Source organism: Scaptodrosophila lebanonensis, unplaced genomic scaffold (genome assembly GCF_003285725.1).
Source record: "Scaptodrosophila lebanonensis strain 11010-0011.00,11010-0021.00 unplaced genomic scaffold, SlebRS2 tig00001415-arrow-pilon, whole genome shotgun sequence".
NCBI lineage: Eukaryota > Metazoa > Arthropoda > Insecta > Diptera > Drosophilidae > Scaptodrosophila > Scaptodrosophila lebanonensis.
The window spans coordinates 150412-170668 of NW_022060742.1; the positions used below are offsets into that span (position 1 = coordinate 150412).

Genomic DNA, 20257 nt, shown 5'->3' on the forward strand with positions numbered 1-20257 from the left:
ACTTTGGTTATTCTAGCTTTTATAGTTTCTGAGATCCTCGCGTTCATCCAGACGGACGGACAGACGGACGGACATGTCTAGATCGATTTCTCTCGTCATGCTGATCAAGAATATATATACTTTATGGGGTCGGAGATGATTCCTTCTGTATGTTACATACTTTGCACAAACCTAATATACCCTTTTTACCCTACGGGTACAGGGTATAAAAATAATTCATAAACTATGACGTTCAATGGAATATAAATGGTTATCTACGGTTTAACGAAACCAACTTTATTCTATTCCCATTTATTATTCAATAATTGCCCTAAATTATAATATAACATCTTACAATTCCAGATATAAACCTAAGTACGTATGCCTGAAGAAATATGTAAAAAAAATTTTGTTTAAAATCGTCTTTCTAGAAGTGGTGGCGACTTGATGTCTGCAAATATGAGGCCCAATTAGTATACACATATGTATGTAAATATTTCTTGATTAAATACATAAATATTATAAATTGATGTGCGTACTTACACATATTCCTACACGCAGATGAGTTCTGGTCCTTTTCGAATGGAATAGTTGAATTCAGATCCTTTTTATTACAAAATGATCATTAAACTATAAACCACTTTTACAATCACTTGCAAAAAAAAAAAAAAAAAATTTCGGCGCTGCAATTGATTTTAAATCAACCACAGGCACTTGTACACAGTATGTGTACACTTTATAAATCAGACACACCACTTGAAAAAACAAGAGAAAACGCTATAATCGAGCAAGCCCGACAGTGAAATACCCTGTATCCAGGTAAACTTCCGAAACTGAGGTACATGCGCCTCTAGCAGAAGCAAAAGGTTCGCTAATAACTTTTCTTAGAATTGACCGATCCGGATGAAATTTGAAAGAAAAGTAGATAATTTTATGAAAATTGACGAAATTCTGTAGCGGAAAAGGGGGCAAAAATTCCAAAAAAGAAAATAAACTCGTCCTTTCTCGGACCTAGGAGAATCTGGATGCCAACTTTGGTTATTCTAGCTTTTATAGTTTCTGAGATCCTTGCGTTCATCCAGACGGACGGACAAACGGACGGACATGTCTAGATCGATTTCTCTCGTCATGCTGATTCAGAATATATATACTTTATAAGGTCGGAGATGCTTTCCTCTGTATGTTACATACTTTGCGCAAACCTAATATACCCTTTTTGCCCTGCGGGTACAGGGTTTAAAAACACATAAAATCACGATATACACACACATAGGGATAAAAACATTTATTAATGTATTTGTGTAGCTAAACACACACTCGACGCGGCGCAACGATTAAAACAAAACTAAAAAGTATCTTGCTACCTTGCTGTATTCACCCGTGAGTGTTCCTCTCTTTTAAGATGAAAGTGACCGCAAAGAAATAGAAAACAACGAAAATCAAATTTGATCCTCATTCCATTACAAATCACTTTTACAATCTCTATAAACCTATTTTCATTTACAACAAATTTGTACTAGTATAGCATTTAAATTGGAAACTTAAACATTTATTAATGTATTTGCGTAGCTAAACTCACACGGGACGCGGGTCAACAGGTCAAAACAAACCTGAAAACTATTTTCGTTGCTGTACAAACACATTCTCTCGTGAGTGTTGCTCTCTTTTAAGATGAAAGCTATCGCAAAGAATAGAAGACAAAGAAAATCAAATTTGATCCTTTTATTTTCGTTGAATTCAGATCCTTTTCATTACAAACACTTTTAAACACTTTTACAATCGCTTAAAATAAACAACAAATTTGCGGCGCTGCAATTGATTTTAAGTCAACCACATAGACACACACAGTAATGTACATACAAATCACATTTACAACATGAACAAAAGGAAACTGATTTAAGAACACACAAACACACTGAGGCGACAATACGAATTCAATAAACTTATTTTCATTTACAACCACAAATTTATACTATAATTCTTTTTGAATTAATTATTAGGACATGTATTAATGTTTTTGCGAAACTAAACTCAATCGCGACGCGGCTCAACAGATCAAGGAAAACTAAAAACTATCCTCGTTGCTGCACAAGCTCATTCTCCCATGAGTTTGCTCTCTTTTAAGATGAAAGTAACAGCAAAGAAACAAAGGACAAAGCAAAATAAATTTTTATCTAACAGCTAATCAACATGGCTGTAGACAGAATACCCATTAGGCTTTAATACTATATATTTGCGATATTTCGAAATGTAAATATTTATATATTTCTTGATTAAATAAATAAATTAAAAAGAAAATTACATACATGCATATATATATAGAGGAAAAAACGGAAAAAACGGACGGACAAACAGGGTTAGATCGAATCGTCTTGTCCTTCTGCCTGTTACATTTTTTACCTCCCGCAAACCTAATATACTGTACATTTCATCTACAATATCAAATCAATATATGTACATACAATATACATAACATATGTACATACATTTCACATTAATGGGGAATTCATGAAAATTTTCTTATATTTAATTTTATCATTTATAAATATAAAAATATGTAGTACATACATAGCTCTTAATTTTATAATTTGAGCAATGTTATATAAAAGACAATTTGTATGAAATCCCCGTTGATATGATTCTTTCTACGCCCACACCAATGTGCCAGTTGCCTAAGCCGATTTACAGTTATGATTTTTGATGCTTTGCTTTCACTTTTGCATTCTAAGAGAGCGCACATCTGGCAGCTGGAGGCCATGCTTAGTTTTTCGCGCCATCTTTAGCGCGTCGTGTCGCGTATCGTTGCGTTCGTCGAAAACTATTAAAAATGCTTAAATTAAACTATAAATATAAGTAAAATCAGGCCGAACTTATGTGTATTTTGTATAAATGCGAATGAATTATAAAAAAAATGTTTATGGTGTGTAATTTTGTTTTTGTTACACGTCGGGGTGCTACGCGATCTGCACGTACATATGCATGTACATATTTCCTATGTACATATGTATGTAGGTGATTTCCTTTGTCCTTTATTTCTTTGCTGTAATTTTCATCTTAAAAGCGTGTGTGTATTCCAAGATTTTTTTATTCAAGTTACTGTGAACGTGATTTGTAAAGTCTGTCTACATATGTATGTGTGCGTATACATATGTATATATGTGGATAGTCTAAAATCAATTGCATGGCCAAAAATTTTTGTTTGTTTTTTAAAGTGTTTTTGAGTTTAATAATCGCAAATTTACATAATTGGGCGAGTTAAAATGAATTGCATCGCCGCAATTTTTTGTTTTTTAAGTAATTTGCAGTTTAATAATCATTTTGTAATTTCACGTACCTATGCATTTATTTCCTATGTACATACATTTGTATGTATGTAGGTGCATTCGAATGTGATTTTGAAACGAAAGTTGCTATAGCAACGAAGATAATTGATCAACGCTCACGAGAGAATGTGTTTGTACTTACAGCAACAAAGATAGTTTTTAGTTTTGTTTGACCTATTGAGCCGCGACGCGTATGAGTTGATCTACGAAAGAACATTAACGAATGTTTATTGTTTATTTAAAAAGCATATTAGTGTAAATTTGTTGTAAATTAAAATAATGAGTGTGTGTGTATACTATATATCGTGATTTTTTTGGTTTTTTTTTTTTTCAAGAGCACAACTGTGTCTGCATATGTGTGTATGTTGTTGATTTAAAATCAATTGCAGTGTCGCAAATTATAAAACTGATTTGCAGTTTAATACCCAAGCTGAATTCATCTACAAATATATTTTGGGTAAGTACGCAGCTTATATTTTATAAAAAATTTAAATTCTGTTTAATTAAAAATTTTTTTTAGTTTGTTATCATCCATTCCATATTAAATTATTAATTATTGTTCATCATACTGATCGGTTCTTTGCATCTGACTATCATACTTATATAAAAGTACACATGTATAAAAACCATTTCTATTTTCTGCTAATTATTCGATTTAAGAAGCATAATTTTCAGTGATTTACCGTTTTAGAGATTGAACGAGTTCCTTAACAACGCTAGATGATTGTTGCTAACTCAAAAAAGAGTGGAGCGCCTTGAATATTTAATTCAGTCGTGCTTCGAATTGAAAACAAAATTATCAAGCCCTTAATTTTACTAAGTATCATACATACACATTTGTTCATATATACGAACATTCATAGTATATATTCTATATGCCGCATAGAAACTTTTCTAGAAATGATCAAAATGTGGGAAGGGAAACATCACTAGTAAATAAATACATACATACATATATATGTATATACATATATAAATACTAGCGTCCTGCCCCTGCTCCGCACGGGTATTTTTATAAAAATTTTAAATTTTATAATACACACACTTTTAACACACATACACCCTTCTTTTTGCTACCCGCACGGGTATTTTTATACAAATTTTAAAAATTATACATTTTATAACACACATACTAAGGAGTAAAATTTATTTTGGATATTATTATTTTAATGATTTTTTGTTCGTTTTTAGATTTTGTTTGCTATTCTTTATTAGGTCAGAGGTTCTCTGTAAAATATATTTGATGTTTTATTTTGTGGTAGGTGATAGGTCAACATACAATAAAACATTGCTTTCGAATGTCGATCCCTACTAATTCGAAGGCTTGGCCTTGGGACTACCAGAAATTGAAGCCATATAAATGATCAAATGGGATCATCGGTATCCTCGTTACATGAGTTAGTTGACCAGTTGCTGGCCGTTGATAATAGTTGCTACACTTAAAATATCTTTCAAATCCTTAATAAGCAGCCTCGTCCCATTGCACATGCTTGGAAGGCTTTAATTTCTCAAAAGCATGATTGATCTTTCCTCTTAATAATATTATTATTATCAATAATAGCCTAGCAAAAATACATATATTATATGGACATCAGTTGTGAAGAGAGGGATTCCAAATCGTTGCCCATACAAAACCTATCATAAACAGCGTTAAGAAACAACATATTTGGACAAGCCAGCGGATTAGTGATTAGTACATATATGTAGACAGTTACTGAAAATTGGCTGTGTTGTGTTTACTTTAAACATGTAATCTTACCGTCAGTATAAAGGACCATTTCGTAATCTTACCGTCAATATAAAAGCTGGAAGTTCATATACAGCTTCGTGCAGCTTACAGAAAGTATTAAATATAAAACTGATTTTGTTTAATGGTTTTTATTGTATAAATACGTTTTATTGCCTCAAAACGCTACTACGATTTCACTTTAATTCGACAAGATACAAAACTAAAAATTTCACAAAGCAACAGCCTCTTTATCAGCGCCGATTTATTGTCTTTTAAGTCTACTGTACCGATTTTTGTATAATTATTCGTTTGTGGTGTACATATTGAATACTGCATCTACATAACATTCGTACAGATATATTATTTGAAAAATGTGAACTTTTGATTAAATGCGAATAACACATTAAATTGCGTGGAACAAATGCCAAATATTCGGGTACCAAATGTAAGTAACATACTTATATTTAGTGTACAGTTTAAATGCGCGTACGATTTGCGTTTTGTAACGTTATTTTATAACAATAATTTTAAAGGATCTATTCCGGATTAATATATATATTTCTAAAAGTTTCTTGATTAGCCCGTGTTCTTGATTTACAATTTGTTTTCGCAGGTGCATGGTGTCCCAGGGGAGGTTACTGCTGCATGTATAGCTTCTGCTACATAGTCAATATTGCCAGTATTCAGACCACACATGTTAATGCGACCCGTTTTTAGCAAATATATGTGATAATTATTGATAAGAACGCGCACTTGATTTTCGTTTAAGCCTGTATAGGAAAACATTCCAATTTGGTTAACAATATGGTCCCAATTTCCGGGAGTGCCCAGTTCTACAAGTTTATCACGCAAAGCCTTGCGCATTTCGCGTATGCGACTGGACATGGCTTTAATGCACTGCATCCATTCCTCGCGCAGCGCAGGAGAGTTTAAAACCTTTGAGACGATCCGCGCACCAAATGCAGGTGGATTTGAATATTGTCCACGTATAATGAGTGTCATTTGTGAGTGTATGGCGGCTTTGGTGCCACCGTGCTGCTGCACCACCGTTAAATTTCCAACACGTTCACAATACAAGCCAAAATTCTTAGCAAACGATTGTGCAACAAAAAGCTCAAAGCCCCGATCAACAAAATGACGAACAGCCCATGCATCCCGATCGGGATCACCGCTGGCAAAGCCCTGATAAGCAGAGTCAAAAAGTGGGAACAGCTTTTTACGTTCCATTAAATCAGCAATTTGTATCCATTGTTCCTGGGTTGGGTCAATGCCAGTAGGATTGTGTGCGCATGAGTGCAAAATTATAATGGACAATGGCGGAGCCTCATCTAGATCAGCCATCATACCTTTGAAATCCAACTGACGATTTTTTTGGTCCCAATAGCGATAAGTATGCAGTTTTGTAAAGCCGACATCTGCAAATATTTTATGATGATTCTCCCAGGTTGGGTTGGAGTAGTAAACCGTATGACGTTTAAGCTGTTGTAGCAGAAAATCGGCCGCTAAACGTAGCGCACCTGTCCCAGAAATGGTTTGTACGCCGAATGCCTAGAATATAAAAAACCAATGCTTATTATTTTTTTGCTTCTTACAAAGTCGACATTCTCTCTAAGTTTAATGTTTTTATATAAAATTAACAGATAAAAGGAAAAATTGCCAAAATCCTCTATAATCAAATTGCATATACCCGACTTGGTTATGGAGGATTGTAACCATATTTCAAACTAAAACTTACCCTTTGCTCTTTAAGAGCTTTTGAATTGGCACCGAGCACCAGCTCCGTAGCGGCGCGCGTGAATGTATCCAAACCTAATAAGTACAAGTCATTTGATGTTTTGGACCAACTACGTTTTCTTTTTTACTTACCAGTCACTGGTAGGTATTCGTGATTTGTATGCTGATCACTTGCAATTTCTATTTCGGATTTGCGCACAACCGGTAGAACCCACGGCTGACCATCGTCAGTGCGGTAAGCTGTAATAAGGAACAGAAAGTTTGTTCTGTAAGCAGCTATATGATATACAAAAATAATCTACGAGTGTATATAACATATACAATAGTTTCTACGGTATTTACTATATAGACTTTCTTTATCATCATGACGTCGTAATTTCTATCACAATCTTATTTTGGCTTATCTCGATAGAATTTGTAGTTCCAGTTGCTAAGGCAATAAATACAATGTTTTAAAAAACAAGAACGCTTTTGAATGCTATGTATGTACATACAGACATATATATGCATTTATTTAATTTAATAAAATAACTAACACTTTTGAAGGTGTAGTATTTTAACGAAATGTTTAATTATGGATTCTTAGTTCATTACCCTCAACATTTTTCAATAATTTAGAGATCATTGACGAAGCAGAAAACCGGTTCAGCACGAGACGTAACCATACCTCCTCGACTTATTATGCCGTATTTTTACAATAATATTGTAATATTTGCAATAATATGATATAAGCAAATAAAATGGCATAGCACAATTATTAATACTTCCCCATTATGCACAAACATACAAACAACTTAACGTATGCATACATAGTACATATGTACATACATATGTTTACGTACAAGCGCTAACAAACACAAAAATAACGCACACAGTTGTATCTCAAGTGGAAAATATAAGCAGTGCGGCGTCAGCTCACTGTATAAATTATGAGTGCATTTGACCTTCAGATGACCTTAGGGGCATATTTATCTATGTAATGTATACTTAACGTTGCAATTTGACGGGATACTAAGAAGCATACATACATATGTATGTATGTATACAAGTGCATATCAGTTTCAGCAGAATTTGTCACTAAATTATACGACTTGTTCACCGGGTATAACATTTATGAATGTATGTATGTATGTATGTATTTCGTTTACTTACCCCCCACAGATAAGTTAACTTTGTTGGAGGACAAGTCATCCTTGAAAGCTTGAGTCAAAGCGAATACTTCAATAGCCGGGCCCTTTAGATTAAAATGTATAATTTTTAAAAACGAAAGAACTATGAAAAACATTTGTACTTTCTTACCTTAGCTACATTGCCGTAAATTGAGCCGGACATTGTGTAAAATACAATTTAAATGATGCAACAAAATCAAATAAATACAAGGAGGGGCTACGTGGTAAGTGTTCTCGGAGCAGTGATGAAATTAAACTGCGCCAGTTTTGTGCTGCGATCAAAGTTTTGTTTGATTCCCCTCGTTGAATACAATACAATAAATACAAAAAACGATGAAGGCGCTGTCAAATGAACCGAACTAATTGAAACTATAAACACACATATGCAGTCACATGTATGTACATACATATGTACGTGTTGCGTTCAATGAGGAATAGTGCGGAGAAATTTTGATAAGTTTTAAAAGTGGTTTTGCCGAAATATGTGGATGTAGGCCATTAGCATTTTTTACAACTTACATTTAGCTAAAAAAATGGCATACACAATTTTGATTAAAGCAAATATCGAAATGTCACATTTCACAAAGCTAAATACGGCAGCTCTGTGATTTTGTCAGCGCGGCTTGCAAATAATTTATCGAGAATGTTATCGATAGCTGGTAATTACACCAATTGGGCTAGGCGCATTTATTCAAATATTGTTGAAATGCATATACACTGATAGAAACACACAAATAGAAAGAGTAAAAATAAACTAACTAAAGGAATGGTTGATATTTCTAAAGACTGAGAAGAATGAGTATGAAGTACAAATAAATGCACAATTTGTATATATGTACAAACAGAAATACAAAACGCTGTTAAACCTAATAGGAAATAAATATAACTTTCCGATTATAAAATCTGAAAGTATTCATATAAATACGCGAAGCGGAATGGTTTACTTTTACATGTAGCCCTCTACTGAAACATGGGTCCATTGTCCCTGAAAATAATCGATTTAATAATGTAATTTTTGAACAGTACGAGCCAAACATACCGCGATGCCCAAGTTCCAACCAACTCCAGCTGGATTATCTTTGGTAATGCCACAGCGTTTACAAATAACACCGTTACACATTACTGCCCATACTTCGCTGCCAACGGACACAGAACGGAAGCCACAGTCTACGTTCGGTAAAAACTGCCAATTTGAGCCTTCAGGAAATGTTTTAGTTATCTCTCTGCGCACCGCTAAACGATTTTGATTATCCAGGGCCCAAATGCCCAAACGCCCGGCACTTATTGCCTTAAACGTCACACCGCTTGGTGCCACTACTTGTTCCCAGGCATCGCCAGCTCGATTTAAGTTGCTTATCCCATAACGGTAAAACACCATTCCGTTGCGTGCGACAGTCCACACTTGGCCTGAAGGTGCCACAGTAATGCCAATAAGTGGTTGCTCGCTTGCAATGTGCTCCCAAGAATCGCCACGCGGATTAGATGCAGTTACACCATGTCGTATGAGTACATCGCCGTTGGAGGCTATAGCCCAGGCTGTTATTGGCACATCTTCGTCATCTTTGGTACTATCCGCATCATCATCAAGTACCTGCAAAGCAGCATCGAGTATCTTAGAGTGGCTTAGCTCGTGCCATGGCCCACTGCTTGTCAAGCGACATTTCTTCACCCAGCGACGTCTGCGTACGCAATCTGTAAGTTTCTTCTGTCCGTGGTATGATGCAGGAAAGTCGATGGCATATTGCCAGCCCTCTTTATCGGCGCCTCCAGGAATGTTGTAATCAATGGCCCAATCGGAGATCCACTGGCAATGAGTTGAAAACAGTTTAGTGTGTTCCTTGCTGCGTTTCTGGCGGCCACTTGCATCGCTCCATAGGTGGCGATCCGTAGGCAGACTTTTGGTCGTGAAACCACTTATTGGATTCCAGCGTTGGTTTTCGTAAACATAATACATGTGAGAATCAATCATGACATTTATTTTTCCGGATCCTTCTAATCCTTTGAGAAAACTCCCTCCCCAGCCGCCATTATAAACCCAAGCAGTATTGTCGCAAGCAATACCCCAGACAACTCCAACGCCGCTGTTATAAACCCGTCTTATATGACCACCTATTTGACGCCAATACATGTGTTTCAACGAAATTATAGGTGTGGGGGAGCGATAATGTAGATTGAAAATTTTAACGCGCCCACTGACATAAAGACAAGAGACTGACTCGGGATCGGTGCGGTACTTATAATTGGCATATGGTTCATCATTAACCAAAATTTGGTAGTAGCTCTCAAGAGCTCTGAGAATAGAGATCGATATAAATTGTAATGAGTAAAATCTTTGAAAATGTAACTTACCTCATCTTCAGAGTAAACGTAGCACCAGGTGCAAATACCATTTTATCATTGCGGATTTCATCCATCCATTCCGAATTGTTCATTGAGTTTAATACCGTTGTGCGTTCATTGAAACGTGGATTAAGATGCAACGCAATGACACGAAACTTATCTACACGATGCGGAAGTACTTTAATATTTGAGTGACACTGCAAGTCGAAGCGTATTTGATCGGCATCATCGTATACGCATCCAGAAATTGTCAGTTCAGTTCCACATGGCATTCTATATACAAAACATTATTATTGGTTTATTAGACGGATATAGTTAAATTTTATGCTCTTACCCGTTGTAGAGCGTGTTGTTGTACGGCGTCTCACATGTAGATACATCCATGCGCTCCACATACCCACTACTACCTTTAGAAGAGTCCTCCATCTGTTGTGCTCTCATATTGGCCGCATCAAATGCAAACACGTCACCAAGTTCACTGGTCACCCATATCGCGTTGTTAGCAGGTTTACCCATAAGTACGTTAATTTGGCTGCACACAGACGACAGATGTGATAGCCAATCCTCCATTTCGGCATCACTTGGAAACTGCAACTTTACCGGCGAACAATTAACTGGCAAATGTGATGCATGAATGGCTAAGCGCGGTGCACTTGGTTCACTGCAGCACTGAACACACGTTATATCTGAGAGCGAGAATTGTATTTTGGTGGATGCGCCATCAGGGTTAACCACTGTAAAGGTTCCGGAGTCGCTGCCACTAGTTGAAGAATCGGTGTTGCTGCTCACCCACTCCAGCTCGATAACGCAATCCTCATACTCGCCACCAGGACGCTGATATCGTGCATCTGCTGACTTAATCCACGATGATAATTCCACAGCCTTTTCAAATCTTTGTGTTTGTTCCAATTTTGCCAAATCTTCTTGACGTCGTGTTAATTTTGTTAAAATATCCTTACGCCAATTAGCGTTCACATCGACTTTGCCATCACCCGCAAACTGTTGCTCATTAAACCAATTAGGTATGTTATTGGTATCAACGCTAACAGCTCCAGATGCAACACAACTCCACATGATCTCGCACTCTGTCCAAAATTGGGAACCAGCATGGTCATCATCATCGTCGCCTAAGAAAGCATCCGAGCCATGGTGCATCGTAGAATCTGATTCGAACACTGCAGAATCACTCTCTGGGTGCGCTTCTGTACCTACCACAGAGCCAACGCTGCGCACTGGCGACCAGGCGCGCGGATTTTTAAGTTGCGTTTCAAACTTGCCACTGATTACAGTGACATCTGCAACTGGGGCACTGGATGCGTGTACCGATTCACGTAAGGAAACCGCCGTTCGACGCTTGTGACGTTCATTGAGATTGAGGCTTCCAATGTTTGTTGGTGGCGAATCACAACTCACATTCCATCGATCGTTTTTAAGGCGGCTTACAGTGCCATTGCTGGAGGACGCGGAACTATGTACGATTGTTTCAATGGCTGCACAAGTTTCTACAACACCTTTTTCTTTTTCTTTGGAGTATAAGTTTGAAAAACTTTGATGTTTGGATCCAGGCGTAGAACTGCTACCGCTCTTGTGCGATACGATAGAAATAGAGCTAGAAGTGCGACTTATTTGCATTGAACATTGTATCTGGCGCCATTTCTTTCCAGTTGGATCAGCTGAAGTGACACCCGAGCGAAAGTACAGAGCACGATCTGAGGCACCAACAGCAAACACCTGTGGAATGTAAGATTATCAATCGATGTCATAAAGTCTAAATTTCTCATTAAGCTACCTGGTCGTTGGGCGCTACAGATATCATTGCAATATTGCCAACCATTTCTACCCAACCTTTACCAATGGCAGCGTCTTCGCTAATTCCTGCCGCATCCCCTTTAATGCCACGTCGAAACCAAGCATGATGATCGTTTGTCACACACCAGACCGCATCCATGCCCACCGATACTTGCACAACTCGGAGACCACCATTGGGTGCTGGCGAGCTACCGGAGACCGTTGGGGTTTTTACATCCAACCACGCTTCCCCCGATAAATTATCCCGCGTGACTCCTGTCCGCACTATTACGCGCCCATTGTACAGCACTGCCCATACGAGTCCTGTAGGACCAACACTTATCTGCGTCAGCTCACTACCAGATGGTGTATTTATGGCTGTCCAACGTAGTCCTTCTGGGGCGGAGGAAGTGACGCCGGTACGAAACATAGCTCTACCATGTGCCGTAATTGCCCACACACAAAAAGTTCCAGGGGCAGCATTGGGCACACTCATTCCTCCTATTGACACATCAATAAAGGGTTCTTGTGTGGGGTCTTTGTGCAGCGGTGCCACTGCGCACCAACTGTTGAGCGCTGCATAGCGGCGAAAGCGTATCCATTTTCGTCGTCGTACATAGGAATTCCATGACTTCTTAACAGAATACGATGCTGGAAAATCCAAAGCATACATCCAACCATCTTCAGGCAGTTGTTGCCCATCTAGTTCCAAGTCCAAATGCCAATCTCCATCCCATTGCCAGGCCATTGATGGCAAACGTATCTTATCTACGCTCCGATCTTGTCCGCCATCCGCACTGGAGTATTTAAACCGGTCCGTGGGCAACAGCATCTTCGAGAAGCCAATTGATGGCAACCAACGTTCATTCTCGTACGACTCTTCCTTCACACGAATAGGCACGTCAAGTAAATGCACATGTACGTATACCTGATGATGCATAAATTAATAACGTAAGTGTCTTAACAAGTGCATATTTTGTATAATAGTGTTGTGATTTCAAATCTAAGCAAAAAAGTGTACATGTAGATACCTGGCGATCTCCTCCGATTGCCCACATAAAGTTTGGTACGGCCGATATTTTTTTAAATTCCAGACCGAGATACGGAAACTCACGCCAGCCCGCAGAACTTGTGGACAGCGTGTACACGCGTCCTTCGCTGCTTGAGGCAAAAAGGAGGCTGCTGGGCATTGTACCTGTTTTTAAAACTTTTGCCTATACTCGTATGCTTTGTGTTCCATTTTGATTGAGAGAAAATCGATTTTCCTCCCAGCAATTACAACTACACTGCACATGCCTGCAAACAGCTGACTGGCAGCTGGTGGTGATATATCTGTTTCTGTGACTTTGTCACGGCTACTCTAGTTTCACAAAGCATCGTTGACCAATATTTTTAAAGCAATATTAAAAGGCCCATTTGGATTTAATAAAATCCCACTTAATTTTCGAATCATAGTTTTGTTATACTTTTAATAACGCGAAATTGTATTAGGAATTTTTATAAATTAATTTCTTTAAATAAGAGAAAATCGAATTGCTCAGTTTTATTGTTGTTCTAAAGTATGAACAATTTTTCCGTTTATTATTACATTTTTTGATTTATTTTTTAAACGTCTTCTCTTAATAGTTGAGAAAATGAATACAAATTTTCCAAGTGGGCTGCAACCTATTGCGAATTAAACCTAGCTAACTTTAATTTATCACATATTCATTACAACAAATCTCGCATCGTTCCTGTACATTATAAGGTAAAGACGGAGATTTTTCTTGACTTGGTGGTACTAGATTTAATTCTGCTTTACTCCAAGGCCTTAATTCTTTATTGCCGTAGTCTTTTCTTAAGCCCCACGACGGAGTGGGCGATGAGCTAAGGAATGAGGTATTTGAGGCACGACGCAATGCGCTTGGCGAAGATTGTATATAAAGGAATTGGGAAAATTTCAAAGTAGATGTGGATTCCTGAAAACCTTTAATACGGATCGGAGTTGTTTCCACATCGGTGTCTTTGTACTTAATAATCTGAACTTGATCGGGTGATAAAGACACAGTGCTTGGTGTATGAAATGTGGACCGAATGACCACCTCTTCACTGCTAGCTGATGAAGAGCACGAAGCTCGTGATGGTGACTCTACACCTGGTGTTGATGCTCTGCTAGATTTTTCAATAGATTTGGTTTCTTTTTTAGGGCTTCGAAGCGCTGAACGGGGTTTTCGGGGAGTGGATTGCGAAGTAAGAGAATTCTTATAATTAACTATTGGAGAGAATAGAGATGGTGGAAGATTACCGCCCTTCACTTTTATGCTCTCTGTCGTCTCTTGTATGGGCATGGGAGAGGTAGTGGGTGTTTCAGGAACTTTAACTTTGAAATTTTCTTTGATTGCGGGCTCGGGGCCATAATATTTTGGTTTCTTTTTGATTGTAGACTTGACACTTCTCTTGTCCTTGATGTCCGGAGTATATGAGCGAGATTCATATTGACCCGGAGTCATAGATAGAATGGATTCCAATTCAATGGAATGACGACCGGGAGGTTGTGCCAGTACATTTTGCGCAGAACATTCCTTCGATTTTTTACTTGTACTCAGGCGCTTGAGATGATGCACTGGCTTCGTTCGAACATCTACAGGTTTGACCCATGAATTTTTGTGTTCAGCCACAACTGGGACTCGGTAGGTCGAAGAGCCTAAACGACCGTCCTTGCCACTCAATTTTACCTTGGTCGCCTTAGCCGCCCTCTGCGTCGTTATGGGTAAGCTAACACGTTCGCGTTGTGGATTATAGTCAAAGGTTCTAACAGTTGCATTCGACAGCCTTGAACTGGCACGTGACACACTGGCCGGCTGCTCACAAGCCACCAGTTTGGCGAATTCACGTTGACTGCGACGCGAGGATGCCGGTGTTAAATTGGCGGGCGTCAAATGGGCGCTGGATAAGCTGGACTGGGATAGGCTACTGAGCGTATTTCCATCGCTAAAGTTTCCATCGTAGTGGCCAGGCTTATCGCGTAGGCTGGTGTAATCTTGATAAACGGAAAATTTATTTTTGCCGTGGGCAAAACTCTCGTAAGGTTTGAATTTACGACTATGCGCTAATTGATCAGCAAATTTTTCCCATTCAGTGGTGTTGGGACGACGTTGATCCTGATCCTGGTCCTGCTGCTGCTGCTGCTGCTGCTGTTGCTCACTTTTGCGGTGCCACAGTTGCCTGTTGATGGGGGTGTTAAGAAGGGGGTATGTATGTACGCATATATGTACATGGGTACACATTAACATACATAACCAAGTTATTGATCAGATATGTAGATCAGATATGTACTTATGTATATACAGTGGGTGTTCTGAGTGAGTGTGTATAGTATTGCAGTGTATGTTTCTGAGGACTGTTAGTAGATGTTAATGTTTATTACCACAACTACGTACTTTGTACAGTATTTATTGTAGCTCGCGTTAGTTTTACGTAGCTTTGTTTGCTTGCAGAATATTGTAAAGATAAAGGCAAACTATGTATATACATTTAAGTCAATTTATTTACATTTTGTATGTTGTCAAAAATAAATAGGGAGATAGTTGAAGACAAAGATGTAGAAGAAGGAAAGAATAATGCAATACCTAGAATTTTAAAACCTACTGTGTGGCTGCTTAAACCAAGTTCCAGTAAAAATGCTACGAGTACTACAAAAAGCAGGATACTATTCGATAACTTAGAGTGCAACAGCATCTACGAGTTGGCTGATTTGTGCACCAAGTAATTGGCGTCTCGCATAAGGATATGCATCGCATATTCAGTGGACGGCCTACTTACTCTCCCGCCACTGTCGTTGCAGTCGCAGTTGCAGTCGCAGTTGCAGTCGCAGTCGCATCCGTTTCATTTTCCCTGAAGCCTGTTGACCCACCTGTTACGGTACTGGCTGCCACTTCCGCACTTAGATGAGCAAACTCTGCCACGGTGGGCTCTGGGGTGGGTGCGCTCTCTTCTGTGTTTATTGTGCTATTAGCCAAGGCTCGCTCAATTTCCGGTTCGGGAGTGGACGTTTTTAAACTGTCAGCGTCTGTTTTCCCATCGATGGTCGGTGTAGGAGCGCGCGATGTGCTTGACTCGTCTGTTCCATGTGCGTCTTTTGCTTCTCCGTCGAGTTTATTTAACGATGGTGCCTCCAAATGCAAGCTCTCCATGATCTTGTGTCGCGCTTGGTTTAGGCCTTCGGTGCCATCCTTGATTGCTTCAGCCAAATCACTTGTAATTCCGGTAACGGCAGTCCCTATGCCTCCACCACCTATTGTATCCCCCAACGTGTGAGTAACGCCTGAAAAATTAATATGGAGTGTTCATTTTAAAACCCCTACTACACTGATAGAGATGGTGACCTGAAATTCAAGTCGACAGTAATCGACTTGGTCTCGAATCGTATTTGAAAATGCAAGTTCGAAATCTATGTTGTGCTTTAATCAAACCCAATCATTGATCATACCTAAAACAAACAAAAAACTATAGGGACGAAACTGCCTCACAATTAACACAAAAATAAACAAGAGAGAACGCTACAGTCGAGCAAGCCCGACAGTGTAATACCCTGTACCCAGGTAAACTTCCGTCACTGAGTTATATGCGCCCATAGCAGTAGCAAAAAGAGGAAGAAGAAGAGCGAACTTGTTGCTGCAGTTTGTGGGGGTTGTACTGGCGAGAATTTGTTTCGCTAATAACTTTTCTTAGAATTGACAGAATTGAATAAAATGTTAAACAACAGTAGATAATTATTTATAAAAATATGTGTGCAAAGTTTGGTTTAGGTAGCATTTGAAATGTGGACGCTATTGACGAAATTCGTCCTTACTCGGATCTAGGAGAATCTGCATGCCAACTTTGGTTATTCTAGCTTTTATAGTTTCTGAGATCCTCGCGTTCATCCAGACGGACGGACAGACGGACGGACATGTCTAGATCGATTTCTCTCGTCATGCTGATCAAGAATATATATACTTTATGGGGTCGGAGATGCTTCCTTCTGTATGTTACATACTTTGCACAAACCTAATATACCCTTTTTACCCTACGGGTACAGGGTATAATAAAAAGAACATCAATCCCATACTAAGTTTATGAATGTGAATCCAGAATTCAATTGAGTCTAAAATTACAAGTTTAACATCAAATCACTTGGCTGCTCACATGCACTCAAAATTCAAAACTACAATATTTTAATTGCATTTCTTCTATACTTTGGACTGTTACTCCCAAGTCTTTATTCTACACGAACGGGGGTCGTACTTAATAATGCCAAGGTATGTTATATAAATTGTGTGTATATGTCACTACTTAAAAATGATATCAATACGCGATTTAAGTACGAAACTCTTGATTTTTTCTCAAATTCTCCAATTTTGTTGAAGGTGCAATTAGGAGTTCATCTTTAAATTGGTCGGCCTATATTCGCACGTACACCTACCTTCGACAGCTGCTTCGGCATTTTCCTTAACATTGTCAGCAACATGTGAAGCCGTTTTAAGCAATTCACTGCCAGCCGTAGCCACCATTGGTGTGCTGCTGGCACAACCCATTTTTGGCAGCTGTGTGAATACAAATTACATCTAGTGCGAGTCCCCTATTGTGTATAGTTGGAGTTGTTTATAGGTATCGGTTGAAGTTTTGAATTGCAGAAATTTGAATAGCACCGTGGGGCAATGTGGAATACAAAAACAATTGCGAAGCGTGGCAATAACACGCCCGTAGTTGGTCACGAATTTAGCTAAACTGAACTGAAAATCCACGCCAAGTAAATGGTCATTCAGCCTGACCAAGTACTAGGGAAATTGGTGGCCACTTGAACGGTGTGCGATGTGTGTATATGCTTACCATTCTTGTACACGCAACACCTATGAGTATGTATGTACATGGATGTGTATGTTTGGCATTTAGCTTTAGCTTTTTTTGTATGCTCCTACTTGTGGCTCTTCTTGAAATTACTTAAAGCTATGTACAGCAAAAACTTGCCCTAGCCCGAAGCCTTTGCCACGCGACTATAAGCCAAATTGATGAGGTCATGCACGTTGTGTGTGCAACCTTTTAAAACAAAAGGGGTTTCATGGGCGCTTGGGAGTAAATAGGCTAATCGTATGTATGTGCCTTTATTGCATATCAATATTTACGTTCTTATGAATGTAGACATACTCGTATTAATGTGGAATATACATATTTTAAAAGTAGTGTACATTCGAAGCAGTAGATGTATTAGAAAAACTACAGGGAAATCATGATTGAAGTTAAGCTTTTTATAAAGGTTGATTCTAAGTAGTTTTATAATGTAATATTTTAATACATACTCATCTAATAGACAAATTTAACATAACAAATAAATTAAAACCTTTTTAAAGATCCATTGATATTTGAAAAAGTAGACCTGGTTAAGGTGTCACCTGTTATTTTTTTTAGGGAAGACATCATTACACATAGTTCGACTTCCAGCTTTATCCCATTCCGATCCCAGATATCTCAGCCACAACACATATTTAGTTTGATTTCAACATTTGGTGCCACACACCACCAGCGATTTTGAAGGCAGTTGGACCAAAAATCTTCTCAAGATCAATTCTCATACTAGGGATTAAATATTTACTATATGGCGGAGCGCTAGCATCGGCCTATCAAGGGCTTGTTTAGGGCGATGTTCACCTGATGGTCAGGCGTAATGGAACGGTCGTGTATACGCGCCTTAGCCATCTGATGTAGCAATAGGAGGTAGAAGGGAAAGCGGTCTAGCTTTTAGATTGCGTGAGTATAACTTTGCTTAGTTATGAAGCTCATAACAACCCCGAGAGCCATTGAGACGCATGCACAATAGGCTAGGTCCTGCACGAAATTAGCCATGGCCATGGTGAGCTGATTGTACTCCATTTGCCATTTGGCCTGGTTATGTTAACACACATATAGCATACATTATGTACGAGTATGTATGTATGCATGTATGTATGTATGTCAGCTTACCGTTTTTGTAAGAATCAAAGAACACGTTACTCGGCTCAGCCTTAGTACGAGTACGTTGGCGCATTAGATATAATTGACGAGCTCGTGAAGTAATTGTGTTTCTTGTGGCTTTGGAAGTGAAATAAAAAACGCCGTTTCTAATATACACACATTTAATTAATTTGTATTTGTTGCTATAAATAGGTAATACAATATTTTTTTGTGGTATTCGACCCAATAAACATTTATATAAAACTTTTGGCTCATCAATAATAATTTGAGAACAAACATTTTGTTATGAATTTGGTGGAAATATTCAGTTACTTACAATAAACCATTCATTGTTTTTTTTTTACAAATGTTTCAACTGAATTTATTTACAAATTAACAGATTTTATACTTAACATCCAGATATAAAATATATCTTCTAAATTATATTGTACACATCTTTTATATTCTATAATTACGGAGCCTACACAGTTAATCTGAATTCATGTTTTTACGTTGGGTGTACTTGTTCGAAGTCAATTTTAATTTTAGAATTAGATAAAGTAATTTTTTTGTCATTTGACCAAGTTTAAACATATATTTAGGTAACCTTCACAATACCCTATAGCTTTCACTATTTCAATTGGCATTTTCTATTGGTTAGCTAATGTATACATTATTGTTTAAATAAGATCTTCATTGAAAACAGGGCATAAAATGAAAAATGAATAAGAAATTGATCATGTATTTGAGTTCAGCTGGTTTTGTTGTTTTTTATTTTTATTACAATACAGTGTCATTGACTATCAGGCCGCCATTTGCAATGTTTCTACATTAAGCTATCAACAAAACTGAACATTTTTTTTGTTAAGTTCCGATTTAAAACACAAAATTCGTTTTAACAAGTATGTCATCAGTCTTGGCTGTTCGCTGATTGCTTTAAGTTTATATACTTATATACATATTCATTTTGGCCACAAAGGTTGCACAGAAGGATAACATTATATAGTTTTGCATATTTTAACTCCAATTCGAACCTGATAAATAATGTTTTATTTATGGGAGCTGCTCATTCGGGAGCCTGTCAAATTTAAATAACGCTGCGAACGCTTTAAAAGTGATTCAACTCTATTAATATTAACAGCAAACATTCAGTAACAGGATGACTAAAATGGCTAGACACATACGACTTAGTACGAATTTGATATGACAAATCCTTTGCAGTAGTTATAGATTAGTTATTGAGTTGG

The 20257-nt window shown here is 37.9% G+C and overlaps 3 protein-coding genes across 3 annotated transcripts; all 3 read right to left on the minus strand.

The window, feature by feature from the left end:
• Window positions 1-5164: 5164 nt before the first annotated feature.
• Window positions 5165-8408, minus strand: LOC115633051 (aspartate aminotransferase, cytoplasmic). Its single transcript, XM_030530397.1, has 5 exons — window positions 8065-8408; window positions 7918-7999; window positions 6898-7005; window positions 6767-6840; window positions 5165-6579 (listed from the first exon to the last, which is right to left on the minus strand). The coding sequence occupies exons 1-5, from the start codon at window positions 8095-8097 to the stop codon at window positions 5626-5628; spliced, it is 1251 nt and encodes a 416-aa protein (XP_030386257.1). The 5' UTR covers window positions 8098-8408; the 3' UTR covers window positions 5165-5625.
• Window positions 8409-8741: 333 nt separating this feature from the next.
• Window positions 8742-13299, minus strand: LOC115633049 (tectonin beta-propeller repeat-containing protein). Its single transcript, XM_030530394.1, has 6 exons — window positions 13094-13299; window positions 12064-12990; window positions 10609-12005; window positions 10284-10547; window positions 8974-10225; window positions 8742-8919 (listed from the first exon to the last, which is right to left on the minus strand). Exons 1-6 carry the CDS (start codon window positions 13250-13252, stop codon window positions 8881-8883), a joined length of 4038 nt encoding a protein of 1345 aa, XP_030386254.1. The 5' UTR covers window positions 13253-13299; the 3' UTR covers window positions 8742-8880.
• Window positions 13300-13753: 454 nt separating this feature from the next.
• Window positions 13754-17632, minus strand: LOC115632598 (pneumococcal serine-rich repeat protein). Its single transcript, XM_030529823.1, has 3 exons — window positions 17506-17632; window positions 15864-16365; window positions 13754-15266 (listed from the first exon to the last, which is right to left on the minus strand). Exons 1-3 carry the CDS (start codon window positions 17615-17617, stop codon window positions 13754-13756), a joined length of 2127 nt encoding a protein of 708 aa, XP_030385683.1. The 5' UTR covers window positions 17618-17632.
• Between the last annotated feature and the right edge of the window lie 2625 nt (window positions 17633-20257).

Bases quoted from the DNA above. Each gene is read 5' to 3' on its own strand.
- LOC115633051 (XM_030530397.1), bottom strand. From the start codon at position 8,097: ATGTCCGGCTCAATTTACGGCAATGTAGCTAAG. The intron at 7,006-7,917 runs GTAAGTAAACGA...TCCTTATTACAG, and splicing joins AGTTAACTTATCTGTGGGGG to CTTACCGCACTGACGATGGT. The intron at 6,580-6,766 runs GTAAGTTTTAGT...TTTATATTCTAG, and splicing joins AAGCTCTTAAAGAGCAAAGG to GCATTCGGCGTACAAACCAT.
- LOC115633049 (XM_030530394.1), bottom strand. From the start codon at position 13,252: ATGCCCAGCAGCCTCCTTTTTGCCTCAAGCAGCGAAGGACGCGTGTAC. The intron at 12,006-12,063 runs GTAGCTTAATGA...TACATTCCACAG, and splicing joins CTGTAGCGCCCAACGACCAG to GTGTTTGCTGTTGGTGCCTC. The intron at 10,548-10,608 runs GTAAGAGCATAA...TTTTGTATATAG, and splicing joins AACAACACGCTCTACAACGG to AATGCCATGTGGAACTGAAC.
- LOC115632598 (XM_030529823.1), bottom strand. From the start codon at position 17,617: ATGGGTTGTGCCAGCAGCACACCAATGGTGGCTACGGCTGGCAGTGAA. The intron at 16,366-17,505 runs GTAGGTGTACGT...TTAATTTTTCAG, and splicing joins TGCCGAAGCAGCTGTCGAAG to GCGTTACTCACACGTTGGGG. The intron at 15,267-15,863 runs GTAAGTAGGCCG...CCCCATCAACAG, and splicing joins GCAACGACAGTGGCGGGAGA to GCAACTGTGGCACCGCAAAA.